Here is a 22,610-nt window from a genome sequence, read left to right as displayed (position 1 = left end):
CCGGAAGCCCCCCAACGAGGGGCCAGACTTCCCCGACGAAAGCCAAGAGCAAAGAGGGCGTGGTCGAGCTTCGATTAAAAGGTTTTAAAAGTGGTTCGGGAGGAGAAGCCCCGAAAATTTTGACAATTTAAGGATTTAAAATTCTTATTTAATCGATTTTAGAGTCTACTAAATATGTATAAAATACATATAATTTTTTTCTCCCCGACGAATTGTGCTTTTTTCCCCCTGGCGCAACCCCGAATTTGACCTCAGTAATTCGAGTCGTTGACCCTTCAATTTGTTTCTATTGGTCATTGTGAACAAGGCTCAAGTAAGTTTAGTGTTATTGAAATAAAATAATAAAATAATAATATTAATAATGAATAATATACATACATATATAATACCACCAGTAGTAGTAGTATTTAACGAGAGCATCAATGGTGCAATAGCCCACTTGACAATAGCTGGCAATGTTTAAGTGCTGTCGGTGGGTGAAGGTTGTGTGGAGTGTTGTTACATGTATTGAGCATAAAAAAAACCCGTTTAAAGTTATATTAGTTGTATGCATCATCATAGACCTTTTTTGTTAGGAAAGGTGTGATGTCGTGTGCAGTGATATTAAAGGAAATATGGTTGTTGTAGTGATTGTTGTGTACGTATGTTTGTGAAATATTTTGTACTGTAATTATAAAGATATATATGTAGCGGTTTATGATTTAAGTTGACAGTTTGGTGAGTGAATGGAATTTGTTGCACAGAAGTAATAATAATAATAATAATAATAATTGCAATATTAATAATAATAATTGCTATATTAACAGTGGCGGATCCAGGAATTCGAAATAAAGGGGGGCAGGGAGGGACTTTCACAAAGAAAAGAGTCTTAACCACATCAGCCCCAGCCCCACTATGGCTGGGGCTGAGGTAAGAACATTTATGATTATGGCAGTTGATGGGCGGAAATGGCACTCTCAGCCATAAATTTGATTAAAAATTCTCCTTTTTTTATCCATTTCTTTGAAAAATTTAAGGGGGTGGGTTTTTGTAATTATCATGCAACAACATATAGTCATGGCCTTAAATGTAAAAACCACGAAACTGTGGAATTATACATGAAAAAGTAGCCATTGATTTAATATTTAATGGTATATCGCATTACAAAATCAATGGATATTTTTTTATGACCAATGTACTGACGACATAAGCCCATAGTTTTGTACATTAAAATATATGAAATACGAATATGTAGGCTAATGTAAATCAATTATGTATTCATTACGGTATAGATATCCAGCGTTCATGCGTATCTATCAAATTCCCTGTATATAAATTATTAACTTTACTTTAGTATAGCTTTGGACTATAAAATATTAAATGAAAAACCGGTTTGGTATGACTGTATTGTAGACACTATTAAAAAACAACAACAATTAAATATGTGTATTAGGACGATTCAATATTTTATGATCCGAAGTTCAATGATGATGATAATATTAATTAAGATAATACATAAAAGCATGGTCATGAAAATGATAATTATGATGAGGGTCATTGTAATAGTAATAACAATAATAAATTAATAATAATAATAATAATAATAATAATAATATAATCAAGATGATAATCATACGGTAATGATTATAATGATGATGATGTATAGATGATGATGAAGAAGATGATAATAATTAGGATGGCGATGACGATGTTAATGGTGATGGTGATGTTGATATTCATGCCAATGATGATGATGATGATAATGTCGATGATGATGATGATGACGATGATGTGATGATGATGATGATGATGATGACGGTTTCAACGTTATGTTGAGATGAAATATATTAACACGGTTTAATTCAAATACAACGATACGCAAGACCATTTTAAGTATCGACTAACACTCTATGATTCGTATGGCTGACTGGCAATACATTACGTGACCTCGGCTTCTAAATTAATCTATGCATTATTATAATGAAATGCGAAATGCTTAGCGATCAGAGAGCTGTGAGCTAGTCAAACTATTTGAAAATAACGTTAATTAAAATACGGTACAGTCGTCTGAATGGCTTGCAAAGGCGGTGATATTGCCTATAAGCGGGAGAGAATGTACCTGACAAGATGATGTATGGTAGGCTACAGTCAGTCTGGGTATAATCTGGATGTTAAAACACATTTGAATAAATGTATAAGCGCTGTCATAAACTACGAACATTCTACCGCATATTACAAACGGGTATGGGAAGATTATATCAACATATAATATCGAAACATAGTTTATCATAAATGTATATTTTTAATTATACATTCATTTACTTGTTCTAACATAGTACAAAAAGTTCAAAAGTTCTCCAAATGGCCGACTGGATCAACAGAAGTATAAAACAACTTGTCAAGTTGCTCTCTAAAACCCTTTGAGAAAACACAATAAAAACATTTAAACTGGGTAGATTTTATGAAACAAAAAATTATATAAAATATCAATATTTTATAAACTCTAAAACCATAAAAAAAGGAAAAATGATAATGCTTATCAATAAAAATGTGAATATTAAATTTGTCAATTGTCATTCATTTGTTTGTAAGTAGGGGAGAAAAAGAATATGAATTGAGAACATGTTTTAAAGTTCGATAGGCAGATAATTTTAAAGTCTAGGACAAATTTTAAAAACAGTAAATTTACGAACAAAAAAGTTTTGCATATTCCTAAATAGTGTGTGTCAATGCGATTCACGCCATAGAACCGATTTCAGTATGGTATAAAGTGGTATGATAAAGGTATTCATAATAAATATTTGGAAATAGAAAATAAGTACTTGTGACACTTCGTTGGCTCTTTTCAAGCCTTTGAATGTGACCACATATTGATATGGGCACCAAGCAGGTACACCATGTACACCATGTTCGAATCGATCAAAGGACGGATAAGTGCAGTGTATTGTGAAAAGGTATTAAACGTTTTATAAACCCAATTATTATTTGGGATGATAGAATTAGTTCCGCTAAACCTAGGTTATAAAAGATGGTAATTCTCAGTTATTTTTATATTATATTATATTTTTGAATCGGGTTGATTCTCATACACCACATTTACTTTTGTTTGCGTTCAGCACCATTCCATTATGATGATTCGATTCACTTATACTAATTAAGTCATGCTGTAGAGTATCGTGATGTAACCTGACGGACACTAGTGCACCAGACGCTATATAGCTATTCATGTGACGGTCTAACACAAAAATATTGCACTTAGCACGGACATTAGTGTTACACCAGACGTTACCTAGCTAAGCATAATATAACGGTCTATACAAATGATTGAACTAAGCACGGACATTAGTGTTACAACAGACATTACAAAGCGAAACACAATGTAACCATATATTGACGGTCTAGTACGGTACAAACACTTGGGTACATGTACGATTATTTCTATAATACACCACATACTGCAAACGCATGCAATTATTTCATTAAGTGATTAGAATGACGCTTTAAATATCTTACATAATGATGAATTATTTCAATTTCACAATCCTCATAAATCTCCAAAGGATTCGAGTGATAGCATACGAATAGTAGTTAGAGCCATTTGTAGCAGTTGTTCGAAGCCACAAAAACCACGTCTGTACGTATAAAGCCATTAACTTTCGCAGTCATCATTCGATTCTGCGTGACATTTTTCTTAACGTCACGCCTGGCATTTTATTTGCAAGTCGCTATTGAATTCTGGGTGGTGATATCAACGTAAAATCCACACTTCATGGCAAGCTCGTGATATTTTACAGTATATTAAATCGACAGTTGATTTATGTGTGACATCAACGTCACATTACTGTTAAGCGGGAATAAATTTAATCTATGTATCGATATATATACATGATAAATATATTCATCATTTCTTAATCTTAATAAAAAAAGTAATCAAAAAGCGCAAGAAACAGAAGACGTTCCTTTAGTTCACTTTTTCGTCTTTCGTTATTTCTTGAATTTTATAAGTCTATATTTTTATTTTTTAGGAGTTTGCTATGCTGAATTTGGAGTTAGAGTACCGAAAACAACTGGTTCAGCCTACATGTACAGTTATGTCACCGTAGGAGAGTTCTGTGCCTTTGTAATTGGTTGGAATTTAATTTTGGAATATCTTATTGGAACGGCAGCCGGAGCTAGTGCATTAAGTAGCTGTTTTGATTCTCTGTTCCAGCATACATATAGTAACTTTATGATGGATAATGTTGGAGGCTTTGGAATACACAGTATGCATATACCTTCCAACATACTTAAATGCTCCTTCTTATTTTAATATAATGAATTGGATAATAAAATATAATTAGGCCTAGATTTATTTTTGACATCTTCTGGTATTTGCCCTAATGAAAGTTATGATATGTAATCAAATAGAACTCAGAAGTTTAACTTGATATTATTGGAGTAGTCTATTTTTTTGCAAAAAATAATACGGTACCGTACTTTTCTGTGCATTGCTCATTCCTCATTGCGAAGTTTCCCCTAGCTGCAATATTGACCATGAGAGATGTAATGTCGACTTTCCTTCCATTGTGGATTCTATTATTTTTTTGTCTCTAGATAAAATACCGGAACCCGCTTGACTCAAGTATATCACAATAACTACATCATTAATTGTGGAATTAAAGAATAGAAATATGATTGGATGTTTACCAATTATTTTTATTCATGGTTGTATATCTGCCGGGACACCAACTGGGAGTCTCTCAGTTGGGTAAATTGGTAGAGGGTCGCTACAGCATACCATTGGTCCACCGATATTAAAACTGACAAACATGAAATACATTTACGCAATTGGCTATTACGCAGTGCGTGCGTACGAGATTTCCATGAATTTAGCAAAAAAAGGCCTATCCAAAAGTTATTTGTATAGAATAAATTCACTCCGGGGGAACTTCAAAACAATAGGCCTATAAGGAACTTTTTCTCTGATACACTTTTTTTCTTTATAAAACACATTTTATAAGAAAATTGAGGCTGAAAATGCTTAAAAATTAAGAACAAAATAGGCCTAAGAACAACTTGAAGCAGAGGCAAAAGGTCAACTTAGGTTTTCAAATAGAAAAAGCAACAAATTGTATCTGTACCTTATGTGCAGTAGGTGTGATGTAATACTAATACAGTAATATACTATTGGAAAAATAATAATTTTCGATGTTTGAAAGGTGTGTAAAAATAAGAACTAAATCAGAACATGTTGAGCCTGAAATCGGCAAAATTTGACTGGTTCTTATATAAAAAAAAAAAGTGTGGCTAAATGCCTCAACCGATCTTTAAATCATGGTTCTATTATTTGATCACTTTTTTCTATCAATATTTGATTATTCATATCCGAAATGTATACAGGATTACTTAAATTAACGAAAGAACATAAACGCTAAAAGAATGCTAATGGTCTAACATTTATAATCATTACAGACAAAACATATCCTGACATCCTGGCCATGATCATCGCTATTGTCATGACCTTAATCATTGCGGCTGGCGTACAGAAGTCTATATTATTCAACAATGTACTCAATATCATCAACGTAGCTGCCTGGGTTTTCTTCATCGTAGCAGGCTTGTTTTTTGCTAATGGTGAAAATTGGAGAGAGAATGGATTTTTCCCCTATGGATTCTCAGGGGTAAGTAGACCTATTTATCTCTCAGCACAATTTTTATTCCTGTTTCTGATAAATTATTTTACAATTCTTCTTTTTATATGGATGGTTGAAATGAAACTCTGGAGTCAGGTAACAAAATGATGAAATTTACATCGATGTTTACTAGGTTTTAACTGGTGCTGCAACATGTTTCTATGCCTTCATCGGTTTTGACATCATAGCAACGACTGGAGAAGAGGCTAAGGACCCAAGTCGATCTATTCCAATTGCTATAATTGTCTCCCTAGTAATTTGTCTTATTGGTAAGTATGTGTGGGTGTGTCACTACGTTCGTGGGCGTAGGTGTGTGGGTGTATGTATGTATATAGGTGTATGGCCAACGACAATTAAGTAGGCCTCCTGCACTTGCAAGTTTTAAACTCTTTAAACTAACATAGACTTAGGTTCAACGGTGTTTTATGTTACAATTTGTTATATTTTTGGTGGACTCCAACATGTGCATCTGTATGTGGTTAGATTACTGACGTGTTTAGCAGTACATGTGTTAAGTATCTGACATCATCTCATATCATATACCTAAGCGTATTTAATACTAAACAATTAAAAAAAAAATACTCAATATATAATAAATGAGTAAATTAAATTTATATTTTCATGTGATAATTTTTTTGTAATAATAAAAATAAGGGTCGACTTATATATCGCATGCAGTAGACTTCTATATGTAAAAATGTTAAATTTAATTATTCTGAAATTTAAATGTTCTAATGTTTTTCTGTAATAACACAATGTTGGCTTTTTCATAGATTGATTTTCGTTTTTCATACTGTTTCCTGTGGATTTTTTTTAATGCACAATATTATTGTTTATTTCGTGTCATGTTGTTGTTTTTGTTCTTCATTTCTCTGTATGTGCACGACTCTTGTTTTATTTTATTTTATTATTTTATTTATTTATTTGTCGTGTCGTGCTCAAATAGTGTGAGCTGCTTTTATAACTGCCTCCTTCGTACTACTGTATATCTATAAAAATAAACCAAAAAAACAATAAAATAATTGGTCTTAGCTTAATAATTCAACTCCTATTGTATATGCTCGTTGTACATCGTCATCATGCAACTATGCTCTGCACATCACAGTATACTATCTACAACACCCATCTCATTTACAGCACATTATCTCAATGCTTTGTACAATTCACGCATCTCATTATGCTTTGCTTTGTGCAACACACATCTTACTATGCTTTGCTTTGTAAAACCGTTTTCTCGATGGTACAACACGCATCTCACTCTTTATTTAGTTCATAAAAATTTCGACACAAGAAATAGTGTCGAATAGGAATCCATGGGACAAAGGCCCAAAACAAAAGCGGGTACTTTGCACAACACACATCTCATGCACAACATGCATTTTACTAAGCTTTTGTACAACGCATATCTCACTATTCTTTTATCATGTTTTTAACTAGTATACGTAGACGGGTCACTAGGACCTTAGTGGAGTATTAAGTAACCCTGTACACCTCAAACTTTAGGCCTACATTGTATAATGATCGTAACCACGTTTCTTTTATAGGATATGTAACAGTAAGTATGGTATTAACGTTGGCTGTACCATATTATAGAATTAATCCTGAATCACCGCTGATGGATATGTTTGTTATGAACCACGCTGTTGATGGCAAATACCTGGTAGCTATTGGTGCTGTCGCCGGTCTAACGGTCAGTCTTTTGGGCTCGATATTCCCTATGCCTCGAGTCATCTATGCTATGTCAATGGATGGTTTACTGTTTAGGTAAGGCAAACATATTGCACTTATGGTATTGATATTATACAAATGTAATTGTTAGCTGTAGCTGAAAAACATTTTGTAATTGAAAAATTTCATCAATTTAATTATAATAATATAATTTAATTTATATTGGAAATTTAACAAATGGGACTATATAGTCCCATTTGTTATATTTGTTATATAAGCAGCCCTAGGACCTATATTACCGTATTTTACAGCAAACTGTTTAAGTAATCAGCGCCATATATTATATATATATATATATATATTGATTTTGTTATAGCTTAATAAATTTGTGTTCCGCAAGTCATCTTTCAATGATTGTACACCGTTTTTTCTTTGCTTTTGCATTTTATATATATATATATATATATATATATATATATATATGTGTATATAGGCCTATATATATATCATCTTGTGATAATGTTATAAATATATATAAATACATTTTAAAAGTTAAAAAAGAGGAACCTGCGAGTGTAAAAAAATCGCATTGCCCGATCGTCAGCGGCAGATAACCTGCATAGGCCTATATGTTTAGTATTAGTCACGAGAGAAACCACCTTCACAAAAAGAACGGTACATATGTTAAAGATTGGACAACGATTTAATTACAAACACCCTGGATATTTGGTGGAGAGACAACATTAATAATAATGATCTTCCTTCCAAAAATTGCTACGAGAAAGTCCTCCAAAACATCCAGTCCAGTAGGCATACGTTATATGAAGTTAAAAAAATGACTTGCCAACTCGTGAAAATAGTGTGTATTGAATTCTAGAAATAGTTTCGTATGGTGTGCATATTGGTTAATGTTCTCCTGTGTTACAGTAATTAAACGTTAAACTCGTTGATATGGTTGACTAGAATATACATTATAGTACGTATTATTGATTACGACCGTACCTGTCTCTTATACACATCTAGATGTGTATAAGAGACAGATCTATACCATGTCCTGATGATTGACTTTTATTTTTTTCCACTTAGATTCCTTTCGAACATCAACATAAGGACGCAGACCCCAGCAGTTGCTACAGTAATATCCGGATTCCTTGCCGCACTTATGGCATTACTTGTAAACTTGGGAGACTTGATAGAAATGATGTCAATTGGTACCCTTTTGGCTTATACTTTGGTTTCCATGAGCGTCCTCATCCTACGTTACCAACCCTATATTGATATCAAAATGTCAGTCAATACAACATTTGAATACGAGACATTCGATAATGATGAAATTGAGCAAGCAAAAGCTGAAGTAAATACTGGAAGATATCACAAAGATACAACTGTAAACGAAGATGGAAGCGTTTCTTTACTTTCAAGTAAAGATACATTAGCCACTGACAGCTCAAAAGGGAAGCAATCTTATGGGGCGGTTGACAAAGAAGAAGACCAGAATGATGACTTCAAATCATATTCCAATACAGACTTGAATTTATCCAAGTTAAGAGAAAGAATGTACAATATTTACACGGAAATTCGGCGAATTTTAGGATTCTCAAGTGAAAATAAACTCCCAACCGCGGTATCAGGTCGTACCGTGACGTACTCAACTTTGTGTCTTTTTTCTCTAATATTCATTTTATGTTCACTCGCCATCTACGGCCAGAGAGATAGATCACGGTGGTGGGTGAAGATTCTTATCGTGATTTTTATATCACTTATTTCTATATGCATATTGAATATAGTTCGCCAGCCACAGAATCCAGACAAATTAAAATTCATGGCACCAGCCGTACCTTTACTACCCATAGCTGCGATGTTCATAAACATATATTTGATGTTAAATCTGTCGACACTCACATGGATCAGATTTGGTATATGGATGGCGATTGGTAAGGGTTTGTTTACACATTAGCAGTTTAGTTACTAAAGATGATTCTTCAGCAATTAAATACTAGCTTTCTTATGTGGTTTAATCTTACAGCCAACAACGATCCGACTTCAATGATTAGCTTGAAGTCCAAATCTTACAAGTTGACCAAATTTACTTATATATAATGATTACAACTCCATCGAGAAAATTTAAAAAAAAAAAACATTTAAAAATTGAAATACTATTATTATTTACAATTGGCAAAACATTTTTGAAGAAATCAAAAATTGTATGTATCTGCCTTAGAATAAAATATTTAGTAATTTTTACCATAGGTCGTCTGGTACTGATTAAAATATCAGAAATGACGAAAACATAATCAGAAAACCTATGTTTCTGTAATACGCAAGTACGAAAATAAATGACGGAGGTTGACGTGTCACGGAACATAAAATATTATTAGCTATAGTGTAGATATGTAGTTAAAATATGAACCATCAACACACTGTACATGAAATTACACTGACTTCCTCAATTTTTTATACTCTAGGTTTGATTATATACTTTGGATATGGCATCCGAAATAGTAATATAGAACCAAGATGCGTCGATATTACTACACGGTCGAAAGACGGTAAGGAGGCCATTGTGATGGGCACCAAAACACCAGAGGTAAACATTCTAAACAATGCAACTATACGTCATTATTCATAGATTTTTTATGCCTCCAACTTTCATTTTCAAAAATCTGTTAATGTTATGTCATATAAGATGACACCAAATCACAATTAGAATTGCATGTATCTGTTAACGATATGGGAAAGGCCTACAGCCGGACACACACTGCACGGCAAATCAATGTGAGCGCTAGACGACGCCGTCCGCTGATTTTTCGTAACAATCTGAACGGATCGTCAGCATAACGATCCATTGCGCGCGCGCCGTGGTGTTGTATTATTTTAATACTGTAGAATCGCGTCGGCCGACAATCGTCGGGGCGCTGTGCAGTGAGTTCCCGGCTTAACACTTTTAATTGAATTTAGTCCGTCAACTATCCATTTTAAAGTCTTATCACATGATAATTAGAACGTCTTTTTTGCACTAAAGGTAGCGACATCAGCTTCTGTTATTCCAGCACACGCTAGAAAAATGGCAGATAGTTCATATAGCGAGCCTTCATCTATGTCATCAGACGGGGAGCCATAATGCTGGATGTGTTATATTTTTGGTGGATTTCACTGATAGTTCGTATAGCAAGTTCTCATTATTGCCCGATCGTCAGCGGCAGATAACCTGCATAGGCCTATATGTTTAGTATTAGTCACGAGAGAAACCACCTTCACAAAAAGAACGGTACATATGTTAAAGATTGGACAACGATTTAATTACAAACACCCTGGATATTTGGTGGAGAGACAACATTAATAATAATGATCTTCCTTCCAAAAATTGCTACGAGAAAGTCCTCCAAAACATCCAGTCCAGTAGGCATACGTTATATGAAGTTAAAAAAATGACTTGCCAACTCGTGAAAATAGTGTGTATTGAATTCTAGAAATAGTTTCGTATGGTGTGCATATTGGTTAATGTTCTCCTGTGTTACAGTAATTAAACGTTAAACTCGTTGATATGGTTGACTAGAATATACATTATAGTACGTATTATTGATTACGACCGTACTATAGGCCTAATGGATATTATTGTGAAGTTAATTGAAACACAATCGAATTGTATACGTACGTTCACCAGTGATACGTTTAACGTTTCCAACTACATGGTCTGTAGCCATCGTCAACAAATGTATATTTATGAACTCGGCGAATAAGATCTTGTTGACATTGGTGTTATATTAGGATTTTTGTAATAATGAAATGAGATATAAGATATATAGTACTCTTGGTCAAATTGACGTTAGAAAATCCCTGTTAAGATGGAAATAATAACACTATTAAGTGTCAATTTCACATCATGTTTTTGTTTAAAGTGCAATAAATATTTACTATTAGGTTGTGTAAATAGTTAATCCATTGTATAGGTGTATTATAGAGTAGTGTATATATAGCGATAATGTTTACATGTAGGCCTACCCAATGTCCGGTGTGTTATTGAGTAGCCTATAATCTTAAAAACCCAATTTCCTTTCTTAATACAGTATATACTGTATAACACAAACCAAAAGAAAAACAAACAAAACTGCAAAACAAAAAAATAAACAATTGAACTACCAATTGTGATGAATGTTGTGTGATGGTACATTGAATGGTTACGGTATCTTATGAACTGTCTATATAACAACTATAACTATTCATTTAAATGGAACTCATGAAATAAATAGTCAAATGCAAACTAAGTAGATAATATTAATTACAACATTTACTCTATAAAAAAAATTAAGCAGTTTAGGATACTGTTTGTGCTGAGTAAAAAACTCTGTATGTTCAATATTTGAATAATACTTTACTATGTATTTAATTAAGTAATTTCTTTTATTTTAAAATTATATCTAGAAAATATTTTTTTCATAATTAAAACAGTAATAACTTTGCAAAATTGTTTTGTACAGGCCTAGGTCCTTATAGTTGGCAATAAATTTAGAGATTTTCCTAACTGTGGGAAATTTCTGTTGAAAATGTCATCGTGTTGGTAATAATGTGAGCTTTAGTAATACAGCTTTTATTTACTTGGAGCCAATTCGACCCATATTATAATATAGTAACGTACAGTAATCTACAGAAAATCGACTTTTATTTAATTTGCAAATTTTCGGTCTAATCTAGACCCTCTTATTTTTATTTGATTTTTATGTTATTCATTTCACTAAACAACAATATAAAAGAAATAATATCAAAATTAAGTACAGTTTCTTGCTAATTAAATAAAAGTAAGTCGATTTAGATTATGTTACTTTATGAGTCAACATGGCTCCAAATAAAACCTACTATAGTTTTGATTATGTCAATAACATAATTAAGGGCTTTTTTCTTTACCAGACTGAGTTTCTTTTACATAATACACTATATAGATTTACCATGTATTTAGAACGTTGCCTCAGGAATAAAACTAAATAAAGTATGCAGTTATTTTGTTTAATTTTGTATCAAGTATACAAGTAAATTAATAGTAATTATAGTATTAAAATTTTCGATTTTTTATTTGTACATGGAAAGATCTTAACGGTGTTACGAGTCAGTCAGGATCAAAATTAAGTACAATTCTTTCTTTAAAAAAAAAAATTAAGTCGATTTAGATTATGTTACATCTTTGATGTAAAAAATCAGGTCTACTGTAACATCCACCACCATGCACTAGTGATACAACAAAAACACATAACGATTAGTTATGGTTACAATATTGAGATTTTAATTTCTCAGATGATTATAACAGCATCTGCCGCATGACATTATTTATATATTTTTATGGCATTAAATGAAATTAAATGATGTACTGTACAGCATCAAGTGAAGATGCGACAGTTTCACATCAAGTATAAAATGCTACCAGGACTCCATTCAGATTTGGAATAAGCCAGGCTTATGTTAAGACCGGCTCACGGTTAAGCCTGGCTAGGCGTTCACACTAGGTGGATTAGTGAGAGGCAAGTTTGCATATTCATGACCCGGAATCAGGAAATGATTTTCAAAAGATTTTGCGCGAGACATGTGTTTCCTCACAGCAGATGTAATTGAATGTTGATTGGTCAAATTTTTTTTACCCGGGGTCAATGCGGGACGACCCCCCCTCCCCCACCAATCAATTAAAGCCTGTCGTAGAAAAGCTAAACCAGGTGGCACACCAGGCCTAGTTACTATAGGAACAATGCCTGCCTTGAGATTAGCCACCAAGTTCAGACTTGAAGGTGGATAAACCCAGTGAGTTAAGCCAGGTTTATTCACCTACTGTAATATGAACTGAGCTAGGCCTATATCTTCACATATCAATACACAATGTTACTATTTCACATCACCAAACATATCTTTATTAAGTACCATATAGATACACAGTGTTAAATAAAGATCATATTATACACTGTAGTACGAGTTGAGTCTTTAACTGGCTACTGGAATGGCTTGAGTACGCATCGCTGTCACAACACGCATCCCTCGGCGATGTATACTTGACCATGTCCAATCGGCTTTGATTTGCAATCCACAGTCGCCACAAGTCTTACTGATTCTGTACTTCTTAAACAACTTGTTTGGTTAAGGTAAGAAATGTATTCAAATGCTTTGCACAATTTGTCATCTATCCATGGGATTTTGGTCTTGGAGTCTATGATAACAAGATTTTCAGACAATGCATCTGAAAATTTGTTAAACATTCTATAAACAGGACTGGTTAAGATATAAATGCACGCTGAGCATTTTTTCCACATGTAGGCCTATCTATCTGTTAAGACCAGGTGTAGTGATAATTTAAAAAATTGTATCTCTATGTTTAAACCATAAGAACTCCAAATTTGATTTTATATACTACTGTATTAAGATAGTGAAATCTTACTATCCAATGACAATAAAATGCCATAGCACACAACGGTAACGCATCTCTCTATGGAAAGAAAATTATTTACATTCTTCTATATATTTTCTGTTAAGATGACCAAAAATTAAAAATTGTTGTGTTGCCCTCCGCGACCGACCAAAATTTTCCAAAAAAATCGGGTCGACATTTTTTTTGGTTTTTTTTTGGGTAATTTCATTCAAGTACAATTACCACTGCCAAAATTAACATTATAACATAAAATCTAAAACTAAAAGAGACATGCATAAAATCGTTAAAATAGAAGGCATAGGCCTAATTTGGAGAACCGAGCGCGACTACGATATATGCACACAACATCGGATCTCTCATGCTGAGGTGTCAAGCCACGACCAGATCTAGGCCTAGCCTATTCTTCACTACTGTACAGCTAGTAATTGCTTGAATCAAAAATAGTATTCATTACCTTACGGTATATTGGACAATAAATAAAAACAGGCTTAAGTCTAGCCATTGCTTTAAAGCCAGTACATAGCTAAACTGTAACTGTTTCAGGCCAACCATGAACGAAATATTTTTTCCTTTTTCATTCGGTCGTATTACATAGGGGGACATGTATGGACATTTTTTATTGCCATAGTACGGCTTTGCTCAACCTGCCAGTGCCTGATCGTGTGGATCAGATACACATATTATTTTACGTTTTGAAACCAAATAAAAACTTTCTTCATACTGATTTATGTTTGTTAAACTTTATTTCAATATACACTTGGTTAGTATAATACTCAATACTCAATAATAATAATAATAATAATACTCAATAATAATAATACTCAATAATAATAATAATAATAATAATAATAATAATAATAATAATAATAATAATAATAATCTGCCATATACTTTGAATATTTTTTGTTTGGCAAGCTTTCTATTGTGGTACCTACGAGCCCTTAGGCCCAGGCTCTTCAATAGGGACTGCAGGGAATGCATCCTGGGGTAAGGATTGTTAAAATCCTAAAAACCTACAATATTATTATATTATATTTGGGAAAGGCTGTTTGGCTCAGTGGTTCTCATTTTAGCTAGGAGTTCAAAACACATGCTGACCAATCTCGGCTGGCCATGCTTAGATTCCCCAACTTGCATTGTTGACAGGCTGTGAAGTGACTCAGGCTAGATCTATCCCTCTCTTACCTATCCTCAGGCTACAAATCTTAAAAATCGATCATTATTTTACATTAATTGCAAAAATTATGAGTAACACAATTTATAAGCAATATTTCATATTTTAATTTGCCGAATCAAACCCTTGAAATATATACTGTACAGTATTATGATATTGATGGTTTACTAAACAAAAATACAGTAGCTCTACATATATGTATGTTAAGATTATAGAGAAATAGTAGATAAAAATGTTGATAAAATTACTACTATACTACTGTATGCAGTAGATATCTTAAAAGAAATGAACTGAAGTGTGTGCATCAAACTATAGTATAAGGCAAATAAAGAGTGTCTTCCTTTCTTGATAAATAAAAATGTGAAAATTACAAACATTCCTTATGATTGCTTGTTTTAAAGAATCACATAAGTAATTTAAAATAAAAATTTTATAATTTATTGACCAATCACTAGAGAGAAAATTGTTTTCTTTTCTCATTCTTATTTTCAGTCAAGAGCTTAGACAGCGAGCCGTCTGGCCATCTTTTAGAAGGTCAACAATTATTTAAGACTGCCAATTTTACCGTGATGGCTTGAACGGCATGGCCTACTCAGCTCGGCCTAGCCTAGTTGGGCCTGGTCTACCTTCAGCAAATATTTATATTCCTTGAATCTATCAAATGTTGCATCAAACTAAAGCATATTTTGGATGGCCTATTTCGTTTTTCTGGCTAAACTACTGTTTTCAGTAGAAAGCTAGTAACTTGAACTACACAAAATTGTTCTTTTTTAATTTTCAAGTTTATTAGATTTACAATGCAGCATTTTTAAAGTTATACTCCAGCATCTAAAGCAATAAATACAATAAATAATAGTTTTACGTACAGGTATGTTAAATAAGTACTGTAATTACGAAGTCTACGACATAATATATATTAAAATGCTTTAGTTAGTGCGAACATCAGCATGCAAAATGCGCAGAATTTACTGCTGTGGTCCTTCTACCTACTTCAGGATCCATCACAGCACCACCAAACATCACCATCTCTGCCTGTCCCAAAACAACTGAATAAAATGATATCCTTTCTGGTGGAGGTCTATGGTCCAATGGGAAAGCTCTTATCTGATCACTAACCTGGTTTCCATTCTGCACTGCTACACGCCACTTTACAATATGATCGCTTAATACGTTTGTTATATCTAGAATATACAACTGAAGAGGAGATCTTACCAAAAGAGTTGATTGTGTTTGTGCTTTTGTTGGCCATTTACAACTACAATGCAAACCAGGGTAATCTTGTCCACAAAATGCAGAATTGGTTTTTGAAGTCAATGGTTGGTCCCTATTTTCATAAGAGTTGTCAGTAGCACTTTTTTGCAGGCTTCCTCGAATACCATTCACACAATTGTCTATATTGTTAGCAACAGGAACTGCTTCCCTAAGTTCATTACTTGCTCGAGGGCCAGTTCTCATGGAGGAAATACAAGGATTATGATGTTTATGTTGAGGTCGTTTGCTGCGACTATAAACAACTACAGAATTACCCACTTTAACAACTGGATGGCACCAAATCTCAGGAGGTGAATGTGCTGCATTATCAATTTGGATTGGAGTCCAGTTCCACGGTAAACAGGGATCCATATGCAACAACCAGATATCATCACAAAGCTAAAATTCAAATACAACAAAAGAAATAATAATAATAATAATTAAAAAAAAAACAGTATGCTAAAAAAGGTGTCTGATGGATTTGTGTGGATTTCTTAAGGAATTGTCTGAAGATTTGTGTGGATTCGAAGTATCTGTTGGATTTGTGTGGATTTATCAAGGAATTTTCAGATGGATTTGTGTGGACTCTGAAGCAAGTGTCTGATGGATTTGTGTGGACTACTATGAAGGAAGTATCTGATGGATTTGTGTTGATTTCCCAAGGAAGTGTCTGATAGATTTGTGACGTGTGGATTTCTCAAGGAAGTGTCTGACAGAATTGTGTAGAATTTGAAGGAAGTAGTGGATTTGTGTGGATTTATCAAGATGGTGTTTGATGGATTTGTGTGGATTTATCAAGGAAGTGTCTGATGGATTCGTATGGAATTCAGAGGGATGTGTCTGATAGATTTTTGTGGATATGTGTTAGGTTCTTAAAGAAGCTTCTGATGGTAATGTTGAAAATAATTTTTGGAAGCAAACACATTATTACACTATTACATAATAACAACAATATTAAATAGAATGATATTGACTATCTAAATACCAACTCATACTTACCATTCCGTTCTTTCCCCAGCCTCCAATGATTAATTGATATTGGTCATTGATCTTAATTTGACCATGGCCGGACCGCTCAAGAGGTTTTGGTTGTTTTGTGTCCTGTTTGTGCCATTCCATTTTATCCATGTTTAGCACCCAAATATCATTACTTCTACAAAGAAAAATAATCACCTTAAGCTCTGTCCACATTATTTTATTTGAATTTAATTTGTAGAAGCGGTTTGGCGCAGCGGGAGCAGATTGGTTTCCCAAACTCGAGGTCGGGGTTTCAATCCCTCGCTGAGCATTTCGCTTGTGTCCTTGAGCAAGACACTTTATCTGCATTGCTTCTCTCCACCCAGGAATATAAATGGGAACCTGGTGGGGTTGCCTGCTCATGCGCTGATTACCAGCAGCAACACTTAGCATGTGGACCCAATGACCAGGGAAAGGAACTGCGCTTTATAACCGCAAGGAAGAAGCGCATTATAAATGCCTGTACTAGTACCAGTATCAGTAATAAAAAACTGTTGTAATCATTCCCATATATATATAATAAGGGGTGAGTATTAATATTGGTTGGAGGGCCAAAGTGAATTTTTCAGTACACTTTCAAAACCCTTAAACTGAAAGGTCCACTGATTAATCTCAGATAACAAAGTATAATACATACTCCAAGTATTGAAATGCACGCCATCGTGTTGGGATTCAATATTTCGACATTAATTATGTCATCATCAGGAATGATCAAAACCCTTCATACACTGTTTTGTGGCCACTATAAGCTCAGTTTTACTAATACTTTTTACAGATATTCGGTGCTGGGCAGCAAGAAACAAGGTGATTTCTAGCTAAAGATGGTTGGCAAGCCACACACATAGGGTTTGTAATTCATTTTCGTGGGCCGCAAAAAAAATAACTGGCGCATGTGGCCCACGGGCAGCCCTTTGCCCACCTGTGTTATATATGGTGATGATGTGATGTCATAGCATGTCATACATGTTTTGGTGATGATGTGATGTCATAGCATGTCCCATGTTTTGGTGATGATGTGATGTCATAGCATGTTACATGTTTTAAAATCTCAGTCTGGACAGGAAATTAGACACTTACAGAAATTAATATGAAATCGTAATTTCAAGTCATGAATTAATCAATAAAAGCTAACATCCATTATGATAATGTTAGTACTGGATTTTTTCTCACAACCAAAACAACTCCACACCCTACTGTAAGCCTCGTAATGAAACTGATGTCTAGTTGAGCATCTTGTGTGTATGTTTGTCTTGGGGGGATTTGCCACTTTGAAAAGTGATTCAGTTCACTGTTAGGCATATCCTTGGCCCTAGTGCTGCCTTAAGCTGAATAAAAAAAATGTATTGCTATTCTGATAAGAAGTCAAACTGTCATTTCTGCACCCGACATTCTTTTTCTTTCCAGTCTGATATTGTTTTTCTTTTTTTGCTAGTTTTGTACATTATGTTTATTTATTTCTTTAGTAATGGTTATTGCTTTAGTAGTAAATGTTATAATAATTTAACTTTACACAGTATAGTGAAAATCAGGGCCACCATGACCATTTTTCGGGGATCAAGGTTTCTCTGCTGATTTAGGATCATTAGGGTATAAATGAAAAATTGAGAGGGGGAACCTCCAGAAAAAAAGGCAGAACACATTTTTTGGCAGCCATTTTCAAAATGGCTGCCAAAATTCAGATATTGGCTCATAACTTTACTTATATCCAATGAAAAAGGGCAAATCTAGTGTCTAACTATACAGTATGATATTCAACACTAAATTTACCATTTTTGATCGAGGAGAAGTGGAATTACATGCCAAAATATTCAATTTTCGGTGGTTTTTATGGCAGCCATCTTAAATTTCACAATGGCTGCCATCCTACTGTATATTTATGAAACGATGTATATTGGACTCAGAGAGCCCAATCACATATGTTTAAACACCAAACTTGGCATTTTTCATCAAAGAGAAGTGGAATTGCATACTAAAATATTCAATTTTTGAGGATTTTTATGGCAGCCATCTTGAATTTCAAAATGGGTGTCATCCTAGTTTTTAGAAAGTATGTTTTTTGTATTCAGAGAGCCAAAAAACATATGATTAGACCCAAAATTACCATTTTCAATTGAGGAGATATGGAATTATACAGAAATATTCAATTTTTGACAAATTTTTAAGGCGGCCATCTTGAATTTCAATATGGCTGCAATTTTAAGTTTTCGAAACCTGTCTCAATTGATTCAGTGACCCGAATAACATATACTGTAGTTAGACACCATATTTTTTCACTGGATATAAAGTAAAGTTATGAGCCCATATCAGAACACAACAAATGTGTTCCGCGCTTTTTCTGGAGGTTCCCCCTTTTGAAATTTTTATTTATACCCTAGTGATGCTAAATCAGCAGAGAAACCTGAAAAATGGTCATGGGGGCCCTGATTTTCACTATACTAATATAATATTAATATATAATAATAATATTATGAAAAAACATTATATAAGGTGGTTCTTTTCTTGAGAGATGCTGTGTGCTTACTTAACTGTACTGTATGATAAAAATAAATACAGTATAATTTTCTTTCATTTCTTTCATTTTTATTTAATGATAACTGTACGGTAGTTTTTAATTGTATTATTAATATGTAAGTTGGTCAGTAATTTCAGGCTGTAAATATCATAAAAAAATTGGTTCTTGGTCTTTAATTTTGAGTGTGGCGAAATAAAAATGGATGGCTTCATATATGTAAAAGATTAATACATTATATCTGTACTTTATACAAGGTACAGTAGGCCTATTTATGATATTTTTGACACTCATGGCTTCTTTCCAGACAATAAATCTTGAATTAAATGTCTAACCTTTCCTGTACATGCCATCCACCAAATATTATCATTTTGTTTTTCACAACTGTTGCTCTATGCCCAGCCATTGGAGGAGGTGTCACTGATGTTGTGATAGCGGACCATTGATTCAAAGCCATGTCATATACATGAAGCTCATTATAAAACCTTGGAGCTGGATAAAGAGGTGATGGAAGAGGAGGAGCCCATCCTCCAAACACTATCAGTAAACCCTTATAGTAAACCATAGAAGCTGAAGCACGTGGAGACGGCATGGAACGTGGACCACTTCCTGAAACAGAGGAATCAAAATACAAGAAATAAAAAAACATAAAAACTTAGCACCTTAAGTCCACACTTCCTAGAAATATTTCACCACTTATTTAATTTTACTGTCCAGTTCATTGAAATACACTTGATAACATAATGAACATCTGTTTTTGTAGTATTTAAAACCGAATGGTTTCGTATTAATTTTTCATTACCTGATGCGATTACACGAGACCATTTTCTGCTGGTCAAGTCCAACTTCCAAATGTCATTAAATGTTGTTTCGGATACAGAGCTTCCGCCAAAGATATACATATTGCCATCTACGTAACAAGCACTATGTGAATGACGAGCTGTAACAGGTGTTTGAGGGCATTGTTTATGGCTCCAACGTATCTTACCATCTTGTGTATTATTTCTGAATGCATGGTATCTACGTTGTTGTATGCCTATAAAACGAAAACAAGAAAAAAAAAAATAGAAGATAATCTATTTACAATGTTTTACTTACCTTCAAATATTCAGGAATTTAATATTAATTTTATATTAAAATTAACTGTTTGGGCTATTTTTTTTATTTTTTATATTCAACTTTGAATTTACCATGTGGTGCCTAGCTAGGCCTAGCTTAGCCTATAGTGCCGGCCTAGTACCAGTAGGTAGTTAAGCCGAATACCGTTAAGCCTAGCCTACCTAGCTAGGCCTTAGCGTTTCCTAGTTCGGCCTTTACTTTAGGCCGAGTAGGCCATCGCTTTGACATTCAAAGCACTCCACTCGGCTTAGTATTGTAGAGGAGCCTACTAGCCTAGGCCTAGCTAGGCCCCTAGCTAGCTAGGCATACACTAGGCCCTAGGCCTCCTCTATGTCTGATCCTTACTTACTACTAGCCTAGGCCTAGATTATTCTTACCGTGAATAAGTCTATTCCATACTTTACACACTCTAGCAGCATCATCACATTCTCGGTAAGGTGAAAGATACCATAAAATCTTTTCCACAATTTCTTCGGGCAAGTTATTAAAACTTCTATTACTTTTACTTCCCAATTCCATTATTGTTTGCGGTGGTAATTAACGATATATAATCGCGAGTCATCTTATTTGTACACAAAACATCTGTTCTCTAAACCTTCTCAATAGTTAAACCGAGACAGGCCACTGTAAAACACATTTTACTCAATGTCATAGAACAGACGTTTTGAACTTTACACTACAGATTAGGCCTATGGGATGAGAAGCAACACTGAGTTTATTAATCAGATAAGCAATAGTTAAAACTAATGATTTATGTTTTTAAATAATATTTTGTTTGTAAAAATTATTAGTTTAGCCTAATGAGTATTTTTAGCTAGAGCTGAACGTTTTGTTAGATTATTCTGTTAGTTCATAAATAATATAAACCGGGATTAATTAAAACATATTGTTATTCATTGAATAATTTGAGATTCAATCCATCTGAGCAGACTAATATGAAAAAAACATTAAAAACAAATTTGCTAGATTATAATAGATGCTTTGGTATAATTTTTAATTAAAACTCTTGTATTTGATTTGATTTGTCTGCACAAAGGGATAAATTTTCCTATTCAGTTATTTGGCCTATGCTGTCTTTAGTAGTTTATGTTCAATCTTGTACTCATGGAGGTGGTTGGAGGAAGTTCTAAGTTCTAAGTTTATATTCAACTGTTTTTTCGTATAGGCCTACGCTTTTAACAAGATTATTAGGCCTATTGTATAATTCGTGGTGATGCGACATTGAAGAATGACGCATACAGTAATTGATGAATTTTCAATGCGATTATAAAGATATTTGATATTGATGCAATAGACGTAATATTTGACGGTATAGAATTGACGTACATCAATTAAACGGTCAGCGTTTAGCGTAAGGTGAGCGATGAGCCGAACAGTGCATTCAAAAGCTGCTAAGTTTATAAAACACTGAAATAATGCGGCTGATCATGTTTCGGTTTTTTAAGTCTAGTATTACTGTATTATGAACACCCCGCTTTGAATAAACGTCTTCTCGAATAAACTCCCCCTCTCATTTTAGAATAAACGCCTCCCTCGAACTCGAATAACGCCCAAGGTGTTTATTTTTTCTAAAATGGCTGTAAACAAATCTAATGGAAGCAACATCATTCCCAACACAGTAGATTAATGTTTGACTACCTATCACCTGCAGCAGGTAGGCCAGCACCCGAAACTTGTAGATTTGCTGTTACAGTACACGCACTATTATCGGTCACCTGTTCCTCATGCACATTCACCATAATTATGATTTGTCCATTCCTATGTTTCCCTTCCAGGTTTTTCCATTTAGGGTTGTTATCTTGCCAGATCCTCTACAAG

General features: G+C 33.8%; 2 protein-coding genes across 4 annotated transcripts in view; one reads left to right on the top strand and one right to left on the bottom strand.

Moving 5' to 3' along the window:
• LOC117101860 (probable cationic amino acid transporter) overlaps positions 1-12,306 on the top strand; it is a 13,748-nt gene extending 1,442 nt beyond the window's left edge. For both annotated transcript variants that reach the window (XM_033241974.1, XM_033241975.1), the window contains exons 3-9: positions 4,005-4,241; positions 5,431-5,639; positions 5,785-5,920; positions 7,196-7,415; positions 8,406-9,253; positions 9,785-9,906; positions 10,342-12,306. In XM_033241974.1, coding sequence (XP_033097865.1) covers positions 4,005-4,241; positions 5,431-5,639; positions 5,785-5,920; positions 7,196-7,415; positions 8,406-9,253; positions 9,785-9,906; positions 10,342-10,440 — 1,871 coding nt within the window. In that variant the 3' untranslated portion in view covers positions 10,441-12,306. The remainder of the gene's footprint in view (positions 1-4,004; positions 4,242-5,430; positions 5,640-5,784; positions 5,921-7,195; positions 7,416-8,405; positions 9,254-9,784; positions 9,907-10,341) is intronic.
• Positions 12,307-14,984: 2,678 nt separating this feature from the next.
• Positions 14,985-21,355, bottom strand: LOC117101861 (F-box only protein 42-like). 2 transcript variants are annotated; one of them, XM_033241976.1, is made up of 5 exons: positions 21,170-21,355; positions 20,476-20,709; positions 20,009-20,282; positions 17,147-17,300; positions 14,985-16,546 (listed from the first exon to the last, which is right to left on the bottom strand). In XM_033241976.1, exons 1-5 carry the CDS (start codon positions 21,309-21,311, stop codon positions 15,839-15,841), a joined length of 1,512 nt encoding a protein of 503 aa, XP_033097867.1. In that variant the 5' UTR covers positions 21,312-21,355; the 3' UTR covers positions 14,985-15,838. The 2 variants fall into 2 exon arrangements, with proteins under 2 accessions (XP_033097867.1, XP_033097868.1); XM_033241977.1 differs by lacking the exon at positions 20,476-20,709.
• Positions 21,356-22,610: the final 1,255 nt, after the last annotated feature.

Source organism: Anneissia japonica, unplaced genomic scaffold, assembly GCF_011630105.1.
Source record: "Anneissia japonica isolate Jap-2015-1 unplaced genomic scaffold, ASM1163010v1 scaffold4988_len2956909_cov206, whole genome shotgun sequence".
In the NCBI taxonomy this organism is placed as follows: domain Eukaryota; kingdom Metazoa; phylum Echinodermata; class Crinoidea; order Comatulida; family Comatulidae; genus Anneissia; species Anneissia japonica.
Note: the sequence above shows the minus strand (reverse complement) of the source record. Positions and strands in the feature narration are given on the sequence as shown.

Bases quoted from the DNA above. Each gene is read 5' to 3' on its own strand.
- LOC117101861 (XM_033241976.1), bottom strand. From the start codon at position 21,311: ATGGAATTGGGAAGTAAAAGTAATAGAAGTTTTAATAACTTGCCCGAA. The intron at 17,301-20,008 runs GTTAGACATTTA...TTTTCTTTGTAG, and splicing joins GGATGGCATGTACAGGAAAG to AAGTAATGATATTTGGGTGC. The intron at 16,547-17,146 runs GTAAGTATGAGT...TTTGAATTTTAG, and splicing joins GCTGGGGAAAGAACGGAATG to CTTTGTGATGATATCTGGTT.